Below are 18,979 nucleotides of genomic sequence, written 5' to 3' on the forward strand. Positions count from 1 at the left end.
TAGACTATTAATAACTCAAATTTACATCCCAAAGGGCAACACTGCCCCAATTCAAACTTAAAAACAGCTGTGCAAATAAAGTGAGGGTGAAGGTGTGTAAGATATGAAGAGAAGGCCACATGACATATTTGACCATTCAGAGATATAACTCCATGGAACCTAGTGCTTGATATATTACAGGAAACATGCTAACCTTGTGCACATAAACTTCTTTCCCTATAAGTCAGATACTTTAGCACAATAATCAAACTATATAGTGGCAGATTTCTATTTTAGTATGGAATGTTAGGACTCCATAGCATACACTGTATAAATAAAAAAGGCTATGTATAAATAAAATAAGGCTATGTTCATATGCCATTTATCAAAATAGTTTCTGCTAAACAGCCCAGAACAAACTCGGTTTGCCACTGTCTGCCTACACACACACACACACACACACACACACACACACACTCATATCTGTTCATCGATAAAGGTAAGCTATAAAAAATCTAGGCATACCCATAATTATCCCAAACATACTTTGTTCTAGATTTTTCTCCTTGAATTTGTCTAGCTGCTAATCACTTAACTTCATTCCCTATTTATGCCCTCTTGCATCTGTGTTTGTTTTCCCCAGGTTTTTACTCTGAACTCTATACTTCAAGGACTTTTTTTGGGTTTAATTACTCCAGCTCTCTGCACTTTGGAGCCTGATACACACTCCTAGGCCCTTTTGAAAAAGTTCAACCTGTCATATGAATCTGCAAATTGGCACCTGACTAGGGCCCATCTAAGTCTCTGCATGGAAGAACAATAACTATAAATAATCTTGAACATGTTTCTTTTTTTTTTTTAATTGAGACAAAGTTTCGCTCTTGTTGCCCAGGCTAGAGTGCAACGGCGCGAACTTGGCTTACTGCAACCAATGCCTTCTGGGTTCAAGCAATTCTCCTGCTTCAGCCTCCTGAGTAGCTGGGATTACAGGCACCCGCCACCACGCCCGGCTAATTTTTGTACATTTAGTAGAGATGGGGTTTCACCAGGTTGACCAGGCTGGTCTTGAACTTCTGACCTCAGGTGATCCACCACCTCGGCCTCCCAAAATGCTGGAATTACAGGAGTGAGCCACTGCACCCAGCCCACCTTGAACGTATTTCTATCAGTCATCCTATAGAATTCTTCATGTCTTCTTATATAATCATAATACATACCTTGTTTTCAACCATATTGTGTAGCAGAATTACCTATGGAACTTCTTAATCATACTTATATTTAAGTCCTACGTCTAGAGATTATCATTCAGAAGGTAAGAGGCAGGTCCAGGCATCCATATATTAAAAGTGTCAAATTCGACTCAGGCAGCTAGAATTGAGAAATACTGTTATAAAAATTGTATGGGATGGTTCATGTCTTCTCTATTTTACTACAGCAAAGATAAAGTGAGAAAAATGGAGATGGGGTGTTGGAAAGAGAAAAGGGAGTAAGTTACCTTTTCCATCTGGTTTTTGAGATGAGAAAATGTGGCAGTCCAGGGCTAGGCAAAACTGCAATATAAACCAAGTTTACTTTCATTATTCCTATCACTTACTTTTCCACGTTTTTCTCTTATCTCTTGGCTTTCCAACTGTTTTCTTGACCTCCAAAGTATTTGAGGGTACTCACATTACATACATTCCCACCCCTTTCGTCATAACCCTCAGTCCTGTTTCTTCCTGTTTATTCTTTGCTTTCCTGACAAGCAAAACTCCCAACTGTCTGTTCATTTCAAGTATGTATCAGGAAATTAAGTAACACTAAGATATTACTATTAGCTTTCCCCATTGAAGCCTAGCATTGTTCATCTGATAATATCAATGATTCTTGATGAGTAAGATATTTTTGACAGGAAGGCCTCTCCAAGTTTACTATGCCTATTCAGAGTATATGGCTGCTGGTCATGGTTCTGACAAACCTTTCCTACACTTTTTCTTATTTAAATCCTGGGACCAAAATGTCCTGCAAACATACAGTGAACAACAGTAACTTGAAAAGAGAAGACAAAACTGCCTTTACCCAGGCAGGATACAAGACCAATGCTTGAGAATCTGTTAACAGAGACACTTTCATTTCTAGTGTGCAAAAATTTGGAGCTATTCTCTTCAGCTAATTTCCTTAGAAGACTCAAAGATTATTTTACGAATGACCAAGTACTAAAGAAAGAAACTAAGTGAACCAAGAAGAGATTTTGGGAAAATATGTTATGGAATAATCCTAAATGTGAAAGGAGATCAATAAAAATCATGCCTTTTTACCGACTGAAATGGATACTAGGACTATCATTATAATTCTTCCTATGAAAGATATGAGCAGGAATAAGATGAGAGAAAAGACAATTACAATGAGAAGGAGTGACTATGAAAGTCAAAGAGAAAAAAAAACTTGATTTTAAACATCTATCGCCCCATATCTTTGTTTATTCTGCCTGCAATACCCTTCCTTCTTCCTTTTCTGATTAACTTCTACTGAATCTTTCAAGACTCAGTGGGTATCACCACAGGGGAACATACCCTCAACCCCTCACAGACTGAGCTACATGCTACTCTGCTGTAAAACAAAAGATGTAATACCCTGTCTTATAGCAATTACTATATGATTTTGAAACTAACGTTTGATGATAAAGAAAACAAAGATGAACACTAGTGCCATATTTTATGTTCTCTAAACTCTACATTGAACTGATTAACTGTTCATTAAATTTTGGTTTATTAAAAGAAGAGTGTCACTGCCATAAGCACATATTAACTATTTAGCACTGAATAAATAAAATACAGTATATTAAATACCTTGCAAATTAAAAAGACTAAGGCAACATTCTCTGTGCTGATATAGAAAGACTATCAAAATATATTAGTGAAAAAATGGGATGAACAGTTTACACATTTGTTTGCCTAAAACATATAAGAATATAGAATGTGTATATGTACTTTTTTTTTTCTGGAAAGATACATAAGAAACTAATATAGGTATGGGGACTTTGTATTTTCTTTCTCTTTGTTATTTGAATTTTCTATTCTAAATAATTTTTACAATAAACAAGATTTTAAAAAATTACTAAGGATTATCTGGTTCTTAGGATTGAGGGCTTTTTAAAGAAATTATTTAAGGGTGAAGATGATATCTCACATATTTTTGCATCTTCATCACTAAACACAGAGTTGAACACAGCATTGATTAATGTTGAATTGAACTCTGCTTGTTATCTATTTTTCCTATCTCTTTCCATAACTATTGACTTTGTAGGAGCCTCTCCCCCATTTCCCATTATTTTACATAAAGTACAAAGTACAGTGTCTTGAAAATAGTAGCTGCTCAATAAATATTTGTTCAGTGCAATCACATAGTCTCTTATGTGTGTAAAATGCAGCTGCCAAGGAAGGAAAACAGTGATTGTTTTTTCTACTCTTAATTACTTGCTTTTAACACACATTATACAAACATCCATCTATATCAATCATGTTTGAGTGAATATTTTTAGTACTCAAGATACAAAAGTGAATGGAATCTGGTGCCTCTCAAGACTAACGAATCTACCAATTTTTCATTTGCAGGAAAGAAATGGGAATGACAATATGTGGATGCACTCACTAATCTTGCTTCTTTCTCCCTTTAGGTTTTTCAAAGCCCTCTCTCCTAACATGCCCTATTTAAATTCATTTTAGTTAGAATACGTGGCCAATGAATACTTGCTAAGAGTTTAAAGTAATAATCTATTAGAAAAGGTACTGGAAGACTATTTAAAATGGATTAGCCAGGAGTAACTAAATCTCTTAATTATTTTCAAAACTGGCAAGTAACTTCTGCTAATTTTTTTTAAGTACAGGATTGAAGAATCCAACATTAGATTAAAAAAAAATGCACTAATGACATCTTCTGGTTCCCATAAAATAATGATAGTCACTTAAATCTGAATCTCTTTACATATTTTACAAAAAAACTGACAAAAGAGAGATAAAATTACTCACAATCCACAGCAACACAACAAATTTTAATTTAAATATGTTAGGAAAGACACTATCCTAAACCAACAGAATGAGCTCTGGGGATCACTCTGGAGAAAGCGTAAGGTGCAACTGTGCAGAAAAGAGGTGATAGAGAGTAGAGTACACTGCCAAAAAAGACAGAATCCATCTTTGGTGGGAAAATACTGAGACTAGCTCGGAGACGTCACGGTACAAAGCGATGGCTCCTAAGGTCCAGCAAGATCAGAGATGGCAGTCTTAAGAAGGTACTGCCTGAAGAGGAGAAGGAGGCCCCTTGGAATGGGAAGGCATCCTTGGGGGCAATGATGATGAAGTGAAAGAAGGAAGCAGGCAACTGAAATTAAAGATATTTAAAAAGTAGGGTAGTAACTCTAATTTTTTTTTTTTTGAGATGGAGTTCTGTTCTTGTTGCCCAGGCAAGAGTGCAATGGCACAATCTCTGTTCATTGCAACCTCTGCCTCCTGGGTTCAAGTGATTCTCCTGCCTCAGCCTCCTGAGTAGCTGGGATTACAGGCACCTGTCACCAGGCCCAGCTAATTTTTTGAACTTTTAGTAAAGACAGGGTTTCACCGTGTTGGCCAGGCTGGTCTTGAACTCCCGACCTCAGGTGATCCACCCGCCTCAGCCTCCCAAAGTGCTCAGATTAGTATCTTCAAATTTAACAACACACAAAGTGTCTACACATGTCCCAAATTGAGCCATTTATTAATTTAATTTCATTGTACCTACAGAACAGGAAACTCTTGAACTAAGAACCAAATAATACACCCCAAAAGTAAGTGCTTCCCTACATAAATCCTACCTTATTGCCAATTAAGGAAAATATCATACATTTCATATTTAAAAAGCTGTAGAACTGTGATTACATAATTTTTTAATTTGTTTCAGAAAAGATACATAAAAATACTATAACATAATATAAATATGTGGGTATACAGTTTAGTAGAAATAATTCTTTTTCTGTTTTTAAGTTCGTTGTTTTCCCCTGATTTTTGATCTTGAAAATTTCTGTACTTAGAAAAAAAATGAGTTGGTAATAATAGCATGACAATCATATATTCTCCATCTAAATTAAACTAGTGTTAATTTTTGGCCAATTTGCTTTCCTTCATTCTATCTCTGTATAGTCATAATTTCACTATTTCATACTTTTCCTAAAATAAGAATGTCAAAACACTGACATAAAATAATTCCAATTTGATTAACTCTATTTCATAAAAATCTTTGCCAATTCTAAAAATTGCTTCTGTTTCACCTTGTTACATTTCAAGAAAATTAAACAATTACAATATTTACCTCCTGGACATGACAAAATAAGAAATAATTAAAATATATTCAACTGGGTTTTAAAACTAAGAAAAGACCAACCAATACTATCTTAATGCATACACAAGTTGGTAACCTAAAAATTCCTGATCTAAAACTCTCAGCAAGGAATTTTGGACACAGATAAAGATATCATTAAACTAACATAAAAACAAACTGCTAATATTAGTATACTAAAAAATCATCTAATTTGAACCAGAGGTTTTGAAATCGTATCTTACAATATCTTATGGAAAAATTTAACATGTAAAATGGAGCAAACAGAGGTACTTCAGAAGCTGCTCTGAATGAAGACGTGGGGTGTTTCAAATTTTGCAAACCTACTCCACACTTTGCTCATCAGGCACCTTCTATGTACAGGTAGCATAGTTTGAATACTATTATTTTAATGCAATCACACAGTTTTGCAGTTTTCTAAAATTTTGGTATGCTGACTCTTCAAAATACAGTAAAGAACTTTTTCTTTTTTAAATATCAGTATTCCTTTAGAATTGAAAAAGGCTTTGGAAACAAAAGCAAACTTTGAAAATCAATATTCATAACAACTCAGTTTTACTATCTCAGTAAATGTATACTTCACAAGTAGTTGGAAATGGAAGTTCTCTTAAAATATATACCACATAATATTTTCAAATATTTGCAAAGGCTTCAGCACTCATTAAACCCAAAGAAACTATAACAAACCTACATGTGATGATGCATTAAATTTCAATAACACTGTAACACTAAAAGTGCAAGTCAGTCAGATGTTATCTTAAATGTTGATACAAATCACGGTAATGGCCAAAAAGAGGAGGAATAGAAAACAGTCATTATGCTCAAATGAATAAAAATTATGACACATGGGGGACTTGTACCTTTATGCTGGTTTTCAAATTCTTCAGATAAGAGGTGGTAGCAACAACCCACGCTGCAAACTCCCTTGATTTCAGAGTTGGAAGTAAATATTCGCAAAGTATTTGGAGCCAGATCACCGCAAGTGTGTAGACCTACCATCAAACAATCCTTTAAAAGACAAGAAGAAAAATAAATTTAGCAATTAAAAAGAGGGTTGTTTAAAATTTTTCTTTCTTTTATTTTACATATGGGATCTTGCAATGTTGCCCAGGCTGCAGTGTGGTGGCTATTCACAGGCATGAACATCATGTGGTACAGACTCAAATTACTGGCTTCAAATGATCCTCCCACTTCAGCCTCCCAAGTAGCAGGGACTACAGGCACTTGTACCACCTCCAGCATGAGGTGAAGATTTTAAATGTCCATTAAAATATGTAAAGGTGTTAATAATTATCAAATTATACCTAGAAAGTATTCTATGCTTTTATTTTCATAAGTAATTATTTCTTTATAAGTAAAATAACTGTGATATATTTACAACTTTTGAATTTTTTCAGTGATTTCATTTATTTACCTCTTTATATTTTGTCTCATTTTACAACTAATATTTGCTTAACAACTAGACAAAGCAACAATTGGACTAATCGAATGTAACATGTATAACTAGACCAAACCTGTGCTTTCATATATATTTATATCACACTTTGACCATAGCATTAATTTTTAAAATTAATTTCACTTCTCAGATTGCCCATCAAAAACCTTATAAAATATTGCTAGAAAAAATAAATATAACTGTTGTAAACTTGGTATTTCTACTTTAACAACAAAAAGCTTAGTTTATTCACTGCATCAAATATGACAATATAACATTTACTTGAAACATTTTTTTCAAATGTTATAACAACATTTTACTTAGAATTTTCCTATGAAATGTTTATTCTAATTATCCAAAGTCTAATTTAAATGTATACACACATATACACAATGGGTGCAAATGTAAATATGCAAGGAATCTTGTTCAATATAACAATCATTTTAAAGTTGAATTTACTATAACACTTTTCTATCTTTGACGTGATTCATAGAAATTTAGTTAAAGAAGGAGTAAAAAGAAATTTGTATAGAAAAAAAATTTATACAGAAAACTTGTACCCTATTAGAATCAAATACTTTCACATTTGTAACTAAAAAATTTCTAATACCACCCTCTCATTTTTCCAGATGACACTCTTAAACTCTGATAATATAAAGGTCATGTTTTCATGTAAATCTGTGAATATAGGTATATTAATTTCTAGTTTTTTAAAATTAAAACACCACGTGTCTCAAAGTGTTCTCTAAAGTATTCCTCATCCAACAGAATTCCTTTACAATACCAACTAAAATTAATTTTAAAGTTCTAAATAAAATATTAAAGATACATGAGTTTACTTAAGAGATGTTAAAGAACTGATTATTAATGAACTAATTACATAAACTGTAGTGCAATCATTAAGAGCACAGTCTTGGGAAACAGACTGTTTAAATTCAAATTCCGTCACAGTGTGATTAAGAAAGCATAACTTTTCAGTGCTTTAGTTTCCTCATCTGTAAGATGGAGATGATAACAGTACCTCATCTCAATAGGTTCTTTCAAAACTTAAGTAAACTAATCCCTGTAAATGACTTAGTACATACCATATAATAAAATTCAGAAAACATTGTCCATTTTTATAACTATAATTTACTTTACAAATTCAAAACAACGTAAGTATTAACTTGTGTCTCAAGTACATTTTTATAACTATCATCAGAATATAACTGTCTCAAAGATTTTAAAAAATTATTTTACTAAAAATGTTATTTTAGCCTATGTATCCTAGACATAAAAGAGAGCTGAAATCAAACTTACTAATGAAAAGTGGTTTTTGACCTGATAGAACACTCAGTTGCTTCAAGCACTATCTTTTTCAAAGCACAGTTTTTAGAGGGTTATGTAGCTACTCTGCTTGTCTTCATGATTAGTTTACATAGGTTTTATTTAGATATTATGATGTAATAAGTAAAAATAATTCAAAAATGTAAGATTTATTGCTAATTAAGGGTAGAGTAACAAAGCTACAAATTTGTCTTTTTAAGCTTAATTTAGCTCTCTCTAAAAAAATACAAGAACATTTAAACTCATTCTTTATTGCATTTATCATATAGGATTAATAAATATTACCAAGTAGCAGCTAGGAGACAAAAATATGTAATCACGGTATTATCCTACTAGTAACATATTTTAAGTATTTTGAGAGGGTGAAGGGAATAGGAGGTGTTAGTTAATTCTGTAATTAAATTGTGATTCACTACCAGATCCAAGAAACATTCTTCCAGCATATCTTATTTTAGATGATTCTTCCAAGAGTTTGCATACAGTTTTGATCACAAACTTTCAGCAAGATACTGAGAAAATTAGAAGGTGATAACATGTACTAGAAACTGACATTTTTTAGAGTTAAGCTAAAGTAATTGGGATTGTTTAACCCTAAGAGAAAGTCTAAAATAGCTTAATTATTTATTTCATGTATAAGAAAATGAATTAATGAAGGTACACTAGATTCCTTTAAATCCAGAAATATCTGTGAAAAAGAAAAATTTCCCATTTAAAAAATGGCAAAACACTGGTCATCTATCAAACAAGGATTTAAATTGATAAAGAACTCTAGTATCTTTTATTTACACACTTCTTCAGGGAAGACTTTCTTAAAAAAAAAAAAAGTTACAAGGGTACTACAACTCCCAAGGCTACTTTTTTTGTTCTTTTTTGAGACAATGAATTAGGCCAGATGATCTCTAAAGGCTCCTCTATAATACTGTTTTAACATGCAAGGTTGCCTTTAAGTTCTGCTGTCTTTCAATTACATAAACTGACATACTTGTAATTTAGAAAAAGTTCAAGGTTTGAAAAACACTTAGAAGCTACTCTTGCTCAAGAAAATTCCATATTGGTAAGTCTAACATTGAACATTATTTTGTACTAGATACCCCTTTACTTCAAATTTAAATTAAAATTTAATTGTTTGTTTAGAATTGTAGCAATTCCTAATCTGCAGAGTCAGAACTTAGTTTACTTACTAGCTTTTGTGCTAGTACTTCTATTTGACTCAAGAGGTTTGAAATGAGTAGAGGATATTCTATTCTGAATAGGCTCATGCCAGATTTTGATAGGTGTGGGAATAACGAAAGCCTACTTATGATTTTATTTTCTTGGTCTGTCAGATTAATGTGATCAAGTGAGATATGTATGTTAAGTAAGCTACTATTAAAATTGAATTCAATGTTTTCATAAATCGAATTAAATAATTCAAAAGTAAAGTCACCTCCAAATCTTCGATAATGTCATGGAGTTCTGAATCAGCAGTGATAAAAGACGTTAAAGGTAAATATATATTTGATTCTCTTGATTTTGATGTCATTTTTCTTCTCTCTTTATTGACTTCAGATGTTTCTCTGTTGGGTTTTTGCTGTGAAGAAGTAGGCTCTATAGCATTAATAGGCAAAAGGTCCATAAGAGGAAAGACATTTTCAAAACACAAATTTTCTTCCTGATGTGGCTGAGAATGTAGGGTTTCCATCTGATTTCTGATATTAGAAATTACAGAGCCAGAAAAATCAGGTAAAAAATCTGAGGTAGACATCTTTTCTTGATTTGTAAGACTGTTGTTAAAAACTTCCTCAATATCTGCTTTATTTTTAATTGCATTTTGCTCTTTCCTTTCTTTTGACATTTTTAATGCCAGTTCACTGACATCTAATCTTGACTGAGCATGACACAGTTTCCAATGTTTCTTCAATTTTCTGTTTCTCTCCTCAGCTCCATGAGTATTGGTATTTGAGGAATCAATTCCATAAACTTTTAAGCCATACTTCAAGGACAAAAAGGAGCTTAGGTAGCCTTTACCGGAACCCAAGTCAATCACCTAAAGTTAGAAAAAAAGAACAAAGAATTTTAGACAAATGGTAATAGAAAGCATTGTAGATTTTTTTAAAGTAACCAAACAAATGAATTATATAACTTAAATATTATTTTAAATTTTAGTTTTTTTATTCCTATGAAAAACCAACCACTCATTTTTATTCAACATTTTACTGGAGGTTCTAGCTAGTATACTCAGTCAAGGAAAAGAAGTAAAATAAATAAATAATGTAAGGGAAGAAATTCTGTATACATAGATGACATTATTACGTCTGCAGAATATCCTAAAAAATATACAAAAAGCTAATAGAAATAGTAAGTGAATTTAGTAACATGTCAGGATACAAAGTCAATAGAATTAACAATGAATCATCAGAACATATATAATATAGCAGCAAAAACCAATTAGGAGTCAAGCTTGGTGGCTCACACCTATAATCCCAAGGAGGGAGGACTGCTTGAAACCAAGAGTTTAAGACTACAAGGCTACAGTAATCAAAACAGCATGGTACTGGTACCAAAACAGAGATATAGATCAATGGAACAGAACAGAGGCCTCGGAGGCAACACAACACATCTACAACCATCCAATCTTTGACAAACCTGACAAAAACAAGCAATGGGGAAAGGATTCCCTGTTTAATAAATGGTGTTGGGAAAACTGGCTAGCCATGTGCAGAAAGCAGAAACTGGACCCCTTCCTGACACCTTACACTAAAATTAACTCCAGTTAATTTTCTCCATCACAGTTAATGGTATCTATATACCTCCAGGTGGAGAACAGGACTCCTCCTGTCTCTTATAAGCATCGTTTGAATTGTGGACAAATCCATGATCACCTCACTTACCAGAGCTACTTCATACTAACTCCATCCTGAGCCTGGTTAACTGTAATGGCTTTCTCAGTGATCTTCCTGCTCTCAAATTTCCCCTTTCACTCTATTTTCAACAGGGAAAAACAAAGTCTGATCATATCACTACTCTTAGCAAATCTCTCACTGCCTCTTTGGCTTTATCTCATACTGTTAACTCCTATGGTTGCTGAGTTTTTTTGCTTCAACTCTGGAAGTTCCTGATTAGATAGGAGCTAATTTTGAAAAGTAACCAGCTAGATAAATTCACAAAGACTATGATAAAGAAAGAGGCAAATATACTGGAAATAACTATTTCATAATACAACCCAACAGAGTAGAAAGAATGATCCAGTGGCTCCAATGGCTTCCAATCTCATTCAGGATAAAAAAAATCCAAATTATCACAATGACTCCCAAGACACTCCAACTTTCCTCTTCCACCCCAACCTCAGCTCCTACTACTTTTTGCTTGTTCAATCTGACTTCCTGGATGTTTTAGAAACAAAGTAGGCATGTTCAGGGCCACTGAATCTGTTGTTCCCTCTATACAAAAAGTTTTTTCTCTAGATTATCCAATGAATAGCTCTCTTATCTCCTGAAAGTTTTAACTCTATTATCCTTACAATGATGTATTACTTGTCCTTCCCCTCTGTATCAAAAACTTTAATGAACTATCCCCAGGTAAGGTCCTCCCTTTTGTTTTAATTTTTTATCTTTAAAATATATCAACATACACATTAAAATACACTTATAATCTTTTTTTTAAATTTATTTATTTTACTTTAGGTGCATACTATATCTGGCATTTCTCCCCATGTTATCCCTCCCCACCCTCCCCTCCCTTCCCACCCCCCATTGTCTCTCCCCTACCCCCCTAACTGTCCCATGTGTGTGATGATCCTCTCCCTGAGTCCATGTGTTCTCGTTGTTCAACACCCACCTATGAGTGAGAACATACAGTGCTTGGCTTTCTGTTCTTGGGTCAGTTTGCTGAGAATGATGGTTTCCAGATTCATCCAAGGCCCTACAAAGGACACGAACTCATTGGTTTTTATGGCTGCATAGTATTCCATGGTGTATATATACCATATTTTCTTTGTCCAGTCTATCATTGATGGGCATTTGGGTTGGTTCCAGGTCTTTGCTATTGTACACAGGGCTGCAATAAACATATGTGTGCATGTGTCTTTATAGTAGAACGATTGATAGTTCTTTGAGTATATACCCAATAGTGGGATTGCTAGGTCAAATGGAATTTCTATTTCTAGATTCTTGAGAAACTGCCACACTGTCTTCCACAATGGTTGAACTAATTTACACTCCCACCAACTGTGTAAGAGTGTTCCTATTTCTCCACATCCTCTCCACCGTCTGTTGTCTCCAGATTTTTTAATGATTGCCATTCTAACTGGCGTGAGATGATATCTCAGTGTGGTTTTGATTTGCATTTCTCTAACGACCAGTGATGATGAGCATTTTTTCTTTTTTCTTTCTTTTTTTTTTTTTCTCAACATTGGCTTTGACTTTTCTTTCTTTTTTTTTTTTATTTGCTGCATAGGTGCATACATGGCAGTGTGATTTGCTGCCTTCCTCCCCTTCACCTATATGTGGCATTTCTCCCCATGCTCTCTCTCCCCAACTCCCCACCCCCTGCTGTCCCCCGCCACTCCCCACCAACAGACCCCAGTGTATAGTGCTCCCCTCCCTGTGTCCATGTGTTCCCATTGTTCAACACCCGTCTATGAGTGAGAACATGCGATGTTTGATTTTGTGTTCTTGTGTCAGTTTGCTGAGAATGATGGTTTCCAGGTTCATCCATGTCCCTACAAAGGATGCGAACTCATCGTTTTTGATGGCTGCGTAATATTCCATGGTGTATATGTGCCACAATTTTCCTGTCCAGTCAACCATCGATGGGCATTTGGGTTGGTTTCAGGTCTTTGCTATTGTAAACTGTGCTGCAATGAACATTCATGTGCATGTGTCCTTATAGTAGAATGATTTATAATCCTTTGGATATATCAGTAATGGGATTGCTGGGTCAAATGGAATTTCTATTTCTAGGTCCCTGAGGAATCGCCACACTGTCTTCCACAGTGGTTGAACTAATTTACACTCCCACCAACAGTGTAAGAGTGTTCCTATTTCTCCACATCCTCTCCAGCATTTGTTTACTCCAGATTTTTTAATGATCGCCATTCTAACTGGCGTGAGATGGTATCTCAATGTAGTTTTGATTTGCATTTCTCTAATGACCAGTGATGATGAGCATTTTTTCATGTGTTTCCAATTGCTGTTTTTTTGTTTTTTGTTTTTGTTTTTGTTGGGGTGCGACCAGACGGGCCTGGTCACCTGGCTCCCTGCCTCAGAGTCTTTTGTTTTTTAGTTGAACGGTCGGCTCTCTACCAGGTGACCTGGTCGCCTGTTGAATAGGTACCGGGATCTGTGTGATTTCCCGTGTGGTGACCCACTGCGCTGGCTGAAACCGCGGCTGTGAGATTCATGGTGCTTTTTTGCCCAGGAATCTCCTGGCCTGGCTCCCTGTTTCAGCTCCCCTCGCTGGCTAAGAGGGGACACAGTCTCGTTTACTCTGCACTGGGAACTGCTGAGCCAGGGCGCAGGCCAAACAGCTGTGCCAGCCTAAACAGCCACGCTGGTGACCTGTGGGGTTCCTTCGTCTGTGAATGTCCTGGTCTGTGAGCAGTAAAAATCTGTCTGGAAATGTGGTGTCCACTCACCCTCTGTGCTTTCACTCGGACCTGCAATCCTGAGCTCCTCCTAACCGGCCATCTTGGATCTCTCTCTGCATTTTTTCATATGTTTGTTGGCCTCATATATGTCCTCTTTTGAAAAGTGTCTGTTCATATCCTTCGCCCACTTTTGAATGGCGTTGTTTGTTTTTTTCTTGTATATCTGTTTTAGCTCTTTGTAGATTCTGGATATTAGCCCTTTGTCAGATGGGTAGATTGCAAAAATTTTTTCTCATTCTGTTGGTTGCCGATTCACTGTAATGATGATTTCTTTTGCTGTACAGCAGCTCTGGAGTTTAATTAGATCCCATTTTTCTATCCTGGCTTTTATTGCCATTGCTTTTGTTTTAGTCATGAAGTCCTTGCCTCTGCCTATGTCCTGGATGGTTTTGCCTATGTTTTCTTCTAGTGTTTTTATGGTGTTAGGTTTTATGTTTAAATCTTTGATCCAACTGGAGTTAATTTTAGTGTAAGGTGACAGGTAGGGATCCAGTTTCTGCTTCCTGCACATTGCTAGCCAGTTTTCCCAACACCATTTATTAAACATGGAGTCCTTTCCCCATTGCTTGTTTTTGCTGGGTTATTATTAATCTTTTCTAATTAGAACAGTCAACTCATTTTCAACAAAGGTGCCAAGAAGATACATTAGGTAAGCACAGTCTCTTCAACAAATGGTAAAACTGGATATCCATAAGCAGAAGAATGAAAGACCTCCCTATCTCTTACCATATACAAAAATCAAACAAAATGGATTAAAGACTTAAATCTAAGACCTGAATCTATGAAACTACTAGAAGAAAACATTGGGGAAACATTCCAGGACACTGGTCTAGGCAAAGATTTCTTGAGTAGGACCTCAAAAGCATACGCAACCACGGAAAAATGGGCAATGAACAAAAATGGGATCCCATCAAGCTAAGAAGCTTCTGCACAGCAAAGTTAACAAACAGAGTGAAGAGACACACACAGATTGGGAGAAAATATGTGCAAACTACCCTCTTGACAAGGGATTAACAACCAGAATTCATAAGGAACACAAACAACTCAATGGAATAAAAGCAAATAATATGATTTAAAAATGGGCAAAAGATCTGAATAGACATTTTCAAATGAAGACATACAAATGGCCAACAGGTCTATGAAAAAATGCTAAACATCACTAAGCATTAGAGAAATGCAAATAAAAACTATAGTATCATCTCATCCCAGTTAGAATGGCTATTATCAAAAAGCATTAAGATAGGTATTGGCAAGAATGTAGAGAAAAGAGAACTCATATACTGTTGGTGGGAACGTAAATTAGTATAGCCATTATGGGTTCTTCAATAAACAAAAATAGAAATGCAATATGATCTAGCAATTCCACTACTGGGTATATATCTAAAAAAAAAAAAAAGGAAATCTGTATACTGAAGAGATATCTGCACACCCATGTTTACTGTAGCACAATTCATAATAGCCAAGATATGGAAACAACCTAAGTGCCCATCAATGAATTTATGGATTAAAAAAACGTGGTACATATGCACGATGAAATATTATATATGTTTTATTTGAGAGGTTAAAGGACGCTGTTAATGAAGTAGAAAAGAGAAAAAAAAAAAGCAGCCCAATAAAATTTGCGCTATTAAGCAAGATACCACATTCAGGCAACCTGGGTTTAATCCTACTGGGAAATTCTGAGAATGAAGTGTAGAATACATACATACCATACCTCAGAATCATCCTACTTGAAATGCTGCATCAATTACTGCTTCAGAGCGGCTCACTGGGAAGAATTAATTCCCAGGACTTGTATGCAGGCAGTGCTTGCTCCACAGTCAGAGGAAAACCCACAAGGAAGAAATACAGACACTGCCCGGTAGAAGCCAGTCTGGCACACCATGAAACAAAAGGTCTGAGAGTATTTAGATCAGGCATCCTGCAGCATCTGCTATGTCCATGAACCCAACAACCATCTTAATACCTAGAATGTTAATATTTATACTGCATATAACTATGTTTTCCTTCCATATTCTGTCTCCCTGCTTCTACCAGGCAACAACTGCTACCAAATTATTGTTTATAATTCTCTTTCTTCTTTAATAGGTTTTTGCATATAATTTTTATATTAAAATATACCATTATTTCCCTTAATAACTATTTAAAATGGTACCATAAAATATGCAATCTTCTGTAACTTGCTTTTTCCTATTCTATTTTATGTTTCTAATATTCATCCATATATATACTGTAGTAGTTTAAGCTTTCCTGGTGTATTATGTTCAATATGTAAATATACCACAGTTTATCCAATCTCCTGTGGATAAGTATTTGGTTTATTACTAGCTTTCTGCTTTTAGGAACATTCTTATACTATATATAACTACTGATGCTTGTGTGCAAAATCTCTCTAGGTGGGGGTATACACCTAAAGTTGAATTGATGAGTAATAGGGTATATGATTGTTCAAGTTTACAAAATAATGTCAAATTGTTTTTCAAAGTGGTTATACCAATATACACTCTAGCCTAGAGTGCATAAGTATGTCCTTTGCAAAAAGACATGAGGAAATTTTTTGGGGTGATGGAAACATGTATCTTGATTACAGAGGTTACATGAGTGTGTGTGCTTATGTATATATGCATTTATGCATATGTGTGTGTGTATATATGTGTGTGTATATAAATATACACATAGTAACAAAACATCACACTGTACAATTAACATTAATAAATGAGTTCATGTATTATTTCAATAAAGTTAGGGTTATGGACAAATTTTTGCACATTGGCTAGAACGTGATTAAGACTGAATAAGACTGAATTATATTTAAAGAGTGTATAAATCTTACACAGTGTACGTCATTATATTTGTAATAAAAAAAATCTGTAAATCAACCCACAAGGATCCTGACTAAAATCCCTTTCACACAGTACACATTATGTTTTGGCCACTTTTATATTTTCCTGCTTCTGCTTTGTATTCCCAAACTAAAAGACTGGGTGTCTTTGCCTTGGTTTCTATGTGAAATCTGAGTCCAGTTGTCGTTGTTTCGCCTCATTCAGACCAGATTTCCACTCAAGACTGGACCTTTATTCCATTATCCTATGCTGTAACTGGATTCGTACCATCCACATACAGAACTTCTATCCGGCTTACCTGACTACTAGTTATCTAAATTTTCTGTCTTTAGGGCTTTGTAGTCTCCAGTGCACTTGCTGTTATTAATTGATGCCTTAAGCTTGAGCTTGTTATGCCCCTTTTAATTCTAACTAAACTATGCATTTATTCCTCTAGAGACCATTCCCATTATTACTGCTCTTAATAGATGGTGGCTGCCACCTGAAGGATATTTAGAAACAGCACTCAATCCCCAAGATTCTGATATGGCACCATGGGAAAGGACTTGCCTCTTCTACTTCAGCTAAGTATCATTGCCATAGTAAGCCTGTTACTGATACTGATAGTTATTGCTCAGGTATGATAATCTGGAGAAAAGGTTGAAAACTAGTATTACCTTAGCTTTTACTCTATACCCCACCCTAGAGATCTATGTTGCCACAGTGGCTCTGCATGCCTAAGCCAAACTTTCATAGTTTTCTAATCATACTCAAATTCTCAAATTTTGGTGAATTTATGGAAAGAATCTAATACCTAATAAAAATTAAGAAAGGAAAATCTCTATTGCCACCACTGATTTTCTTTGAGAGCTAAGGAAAAGACTTGCAGTTTTTATAAAACAGGAATAAGAAAAATCACTTACTGTTTTTATAGGCCAATGTGTACAATCATTAATCTCATTTTAACATCTACTTTCCAACATCACCACTTATCATAAGAACTATTTTTCAAAACAGGAATGCATCATGAATCAAACACTATGAAATAATCCACGTCTTAAAAACATAACTACTTTGTGTTACTATAATGATGCAGGTATCCCAGACCACAGCTTGGTAACCCATCTCCTGAAAACATCTAGCAGCAAACAGCTTTGCAGAATGTCATCTTCATAATGCTGCCTCAAGCTGGAGTGACAATTTATCAAAGAGAATTAACCTTAACTTCTGTACACTCTGAAAAGAATGAAATTTGTGGCAAAACATTAACAGTCATGTCTTGATCTTACTATAAATTTTCTATAATTTACTAGAAAATAACAGTGTACGCTTAAAGAATCTGATGTTTAAATGATCTGATGTTTAAATGATGCTACTATTAAATGACATTTTAAAGCTAGATGACAGTAAAAAAGTGAAATTTGAATAATACCAAAAAGTGGCAATAATTTTAATACCTAAAAATATAGGGAAATATTCTCACCTGCTTTAGTCCATAGTAGTCAGCAATACTGCTGATCAGCTCTGACATTGCCTGAACTTCATGAGATTTCTTCATATTCATAAACTCAACTGCCTTCAGAGTTTTACCTAATGAAAATAAAAGTAAAATACTGCTATTAAAGAATCAAAATTTAGTAGGAATTACCGGTTGATATTCATATTTTTTGAATTAAGTATGAAAATAATATAGAGATTCTACTGTGGTTTCTGGATGATAGACCTCCACTAGCTTGGCCACTATAAATCAAATTTGAATAATAAAATAAATATAAAAATCCATAGAACATTGAAAGTATTCCTTAACAATTAACTATAACAAAAAAGACTGGTAAATTGGACTACAAAGGGCATTTTTCATCAAAAGACAACATTATGAGAGTAAAAAGGCAAGTCTCAAATGGAAGAAGATAATTCCAACACATATACTTCCAGAGAATTTGTACCTAAGAATAAAATGAAACAAACTCCTACAAGTCAAGATGAAAAGAATCACCCAATAGAAAAGTGAGGAAAAAAACTTAGTCATTTCATTACCTGTACTGTCTAATATAGTAGCTACTTAACCACATGTGATTATTGCAATTTATACTTAAATCAAATAAAATTGAAAATTAAGATTCTACGCTGCACTAGCCACAGGTGAAGTACTTAACAGCCACATGTGGCTAGTTTTTACTGTACTGAGCAGCACAAGCACAGAACATTTCCAGCAGAACTCTAGAACTGTACTTCGGAGTATAATACTGTATGCTACACCATTATAAAGTACATTAAAATGGCCAAAGGGCATATGACAAGGTAGTCAACATCATCAGTCATGTGGGAGTTGGGTGGTGGGGAACTGAAATGTAGGGCTGGAATGGTTATTATGGCATGACAATGTTCACATTTGTGAATGCTCTGGTATAAGCTTAATCTGGGATTACCACATTGGAATAC

General features: G+C 34.7%; 1 protein-coding gene across 4 annotated transcripts in view; it reads right to left on the reverse strand.

Moving 5' to 3' along the window:
- METTL25 (methyltransferase like 25) overlaps positions 1–18,979 on the reverse strand; it is a 114,906-nt gene that overhangs the window by 69,736 nt on the left and 26,191 nt on the right. For all 4 annotated transcript variants that reach the window (XR_010342962.1, XM_012442085.3, XM_064376923.1 and 1 more), the window contains exons 3-5: positions 18,021–18,127; positions 9,516–10,115; positions 6,189–6,336 (exon numbers count right to left, since the gene is read on the reverse strand). Coding sequence is in view for 3 of the 4 variants with exons in the window: in XM_012442085.3 (XP_012297508.2) it covers positions 6,189–6,336; positions 9,516–10,115; positions 18,021–18,127 (855 nt within the window). In the remaining variant the exon portion in view is untranslated. The remainder of the gene's footprint in view (positions 1–6,188; positions 6,337–9,515; positions 10,116–18,020; positions 18,128–18,979) is intronic.

This window comes from Aotus nancymaae, unplaced genomic scaffold (genome assembly GCF_030222135.1).
Source record: "Aotus nancymaae isolate 86718 unplaced genomic scaffold, 86718_ANA_hifiasm-v0.15.2.pri h1tg000016l, whole genome shotgun sequence".
NCBI classification, from domain to species: Eukaryota; Metazoa; Chordata; class Mammalia; order Primates; family Aotidae; genus Aotus; species Aotus nancymaae.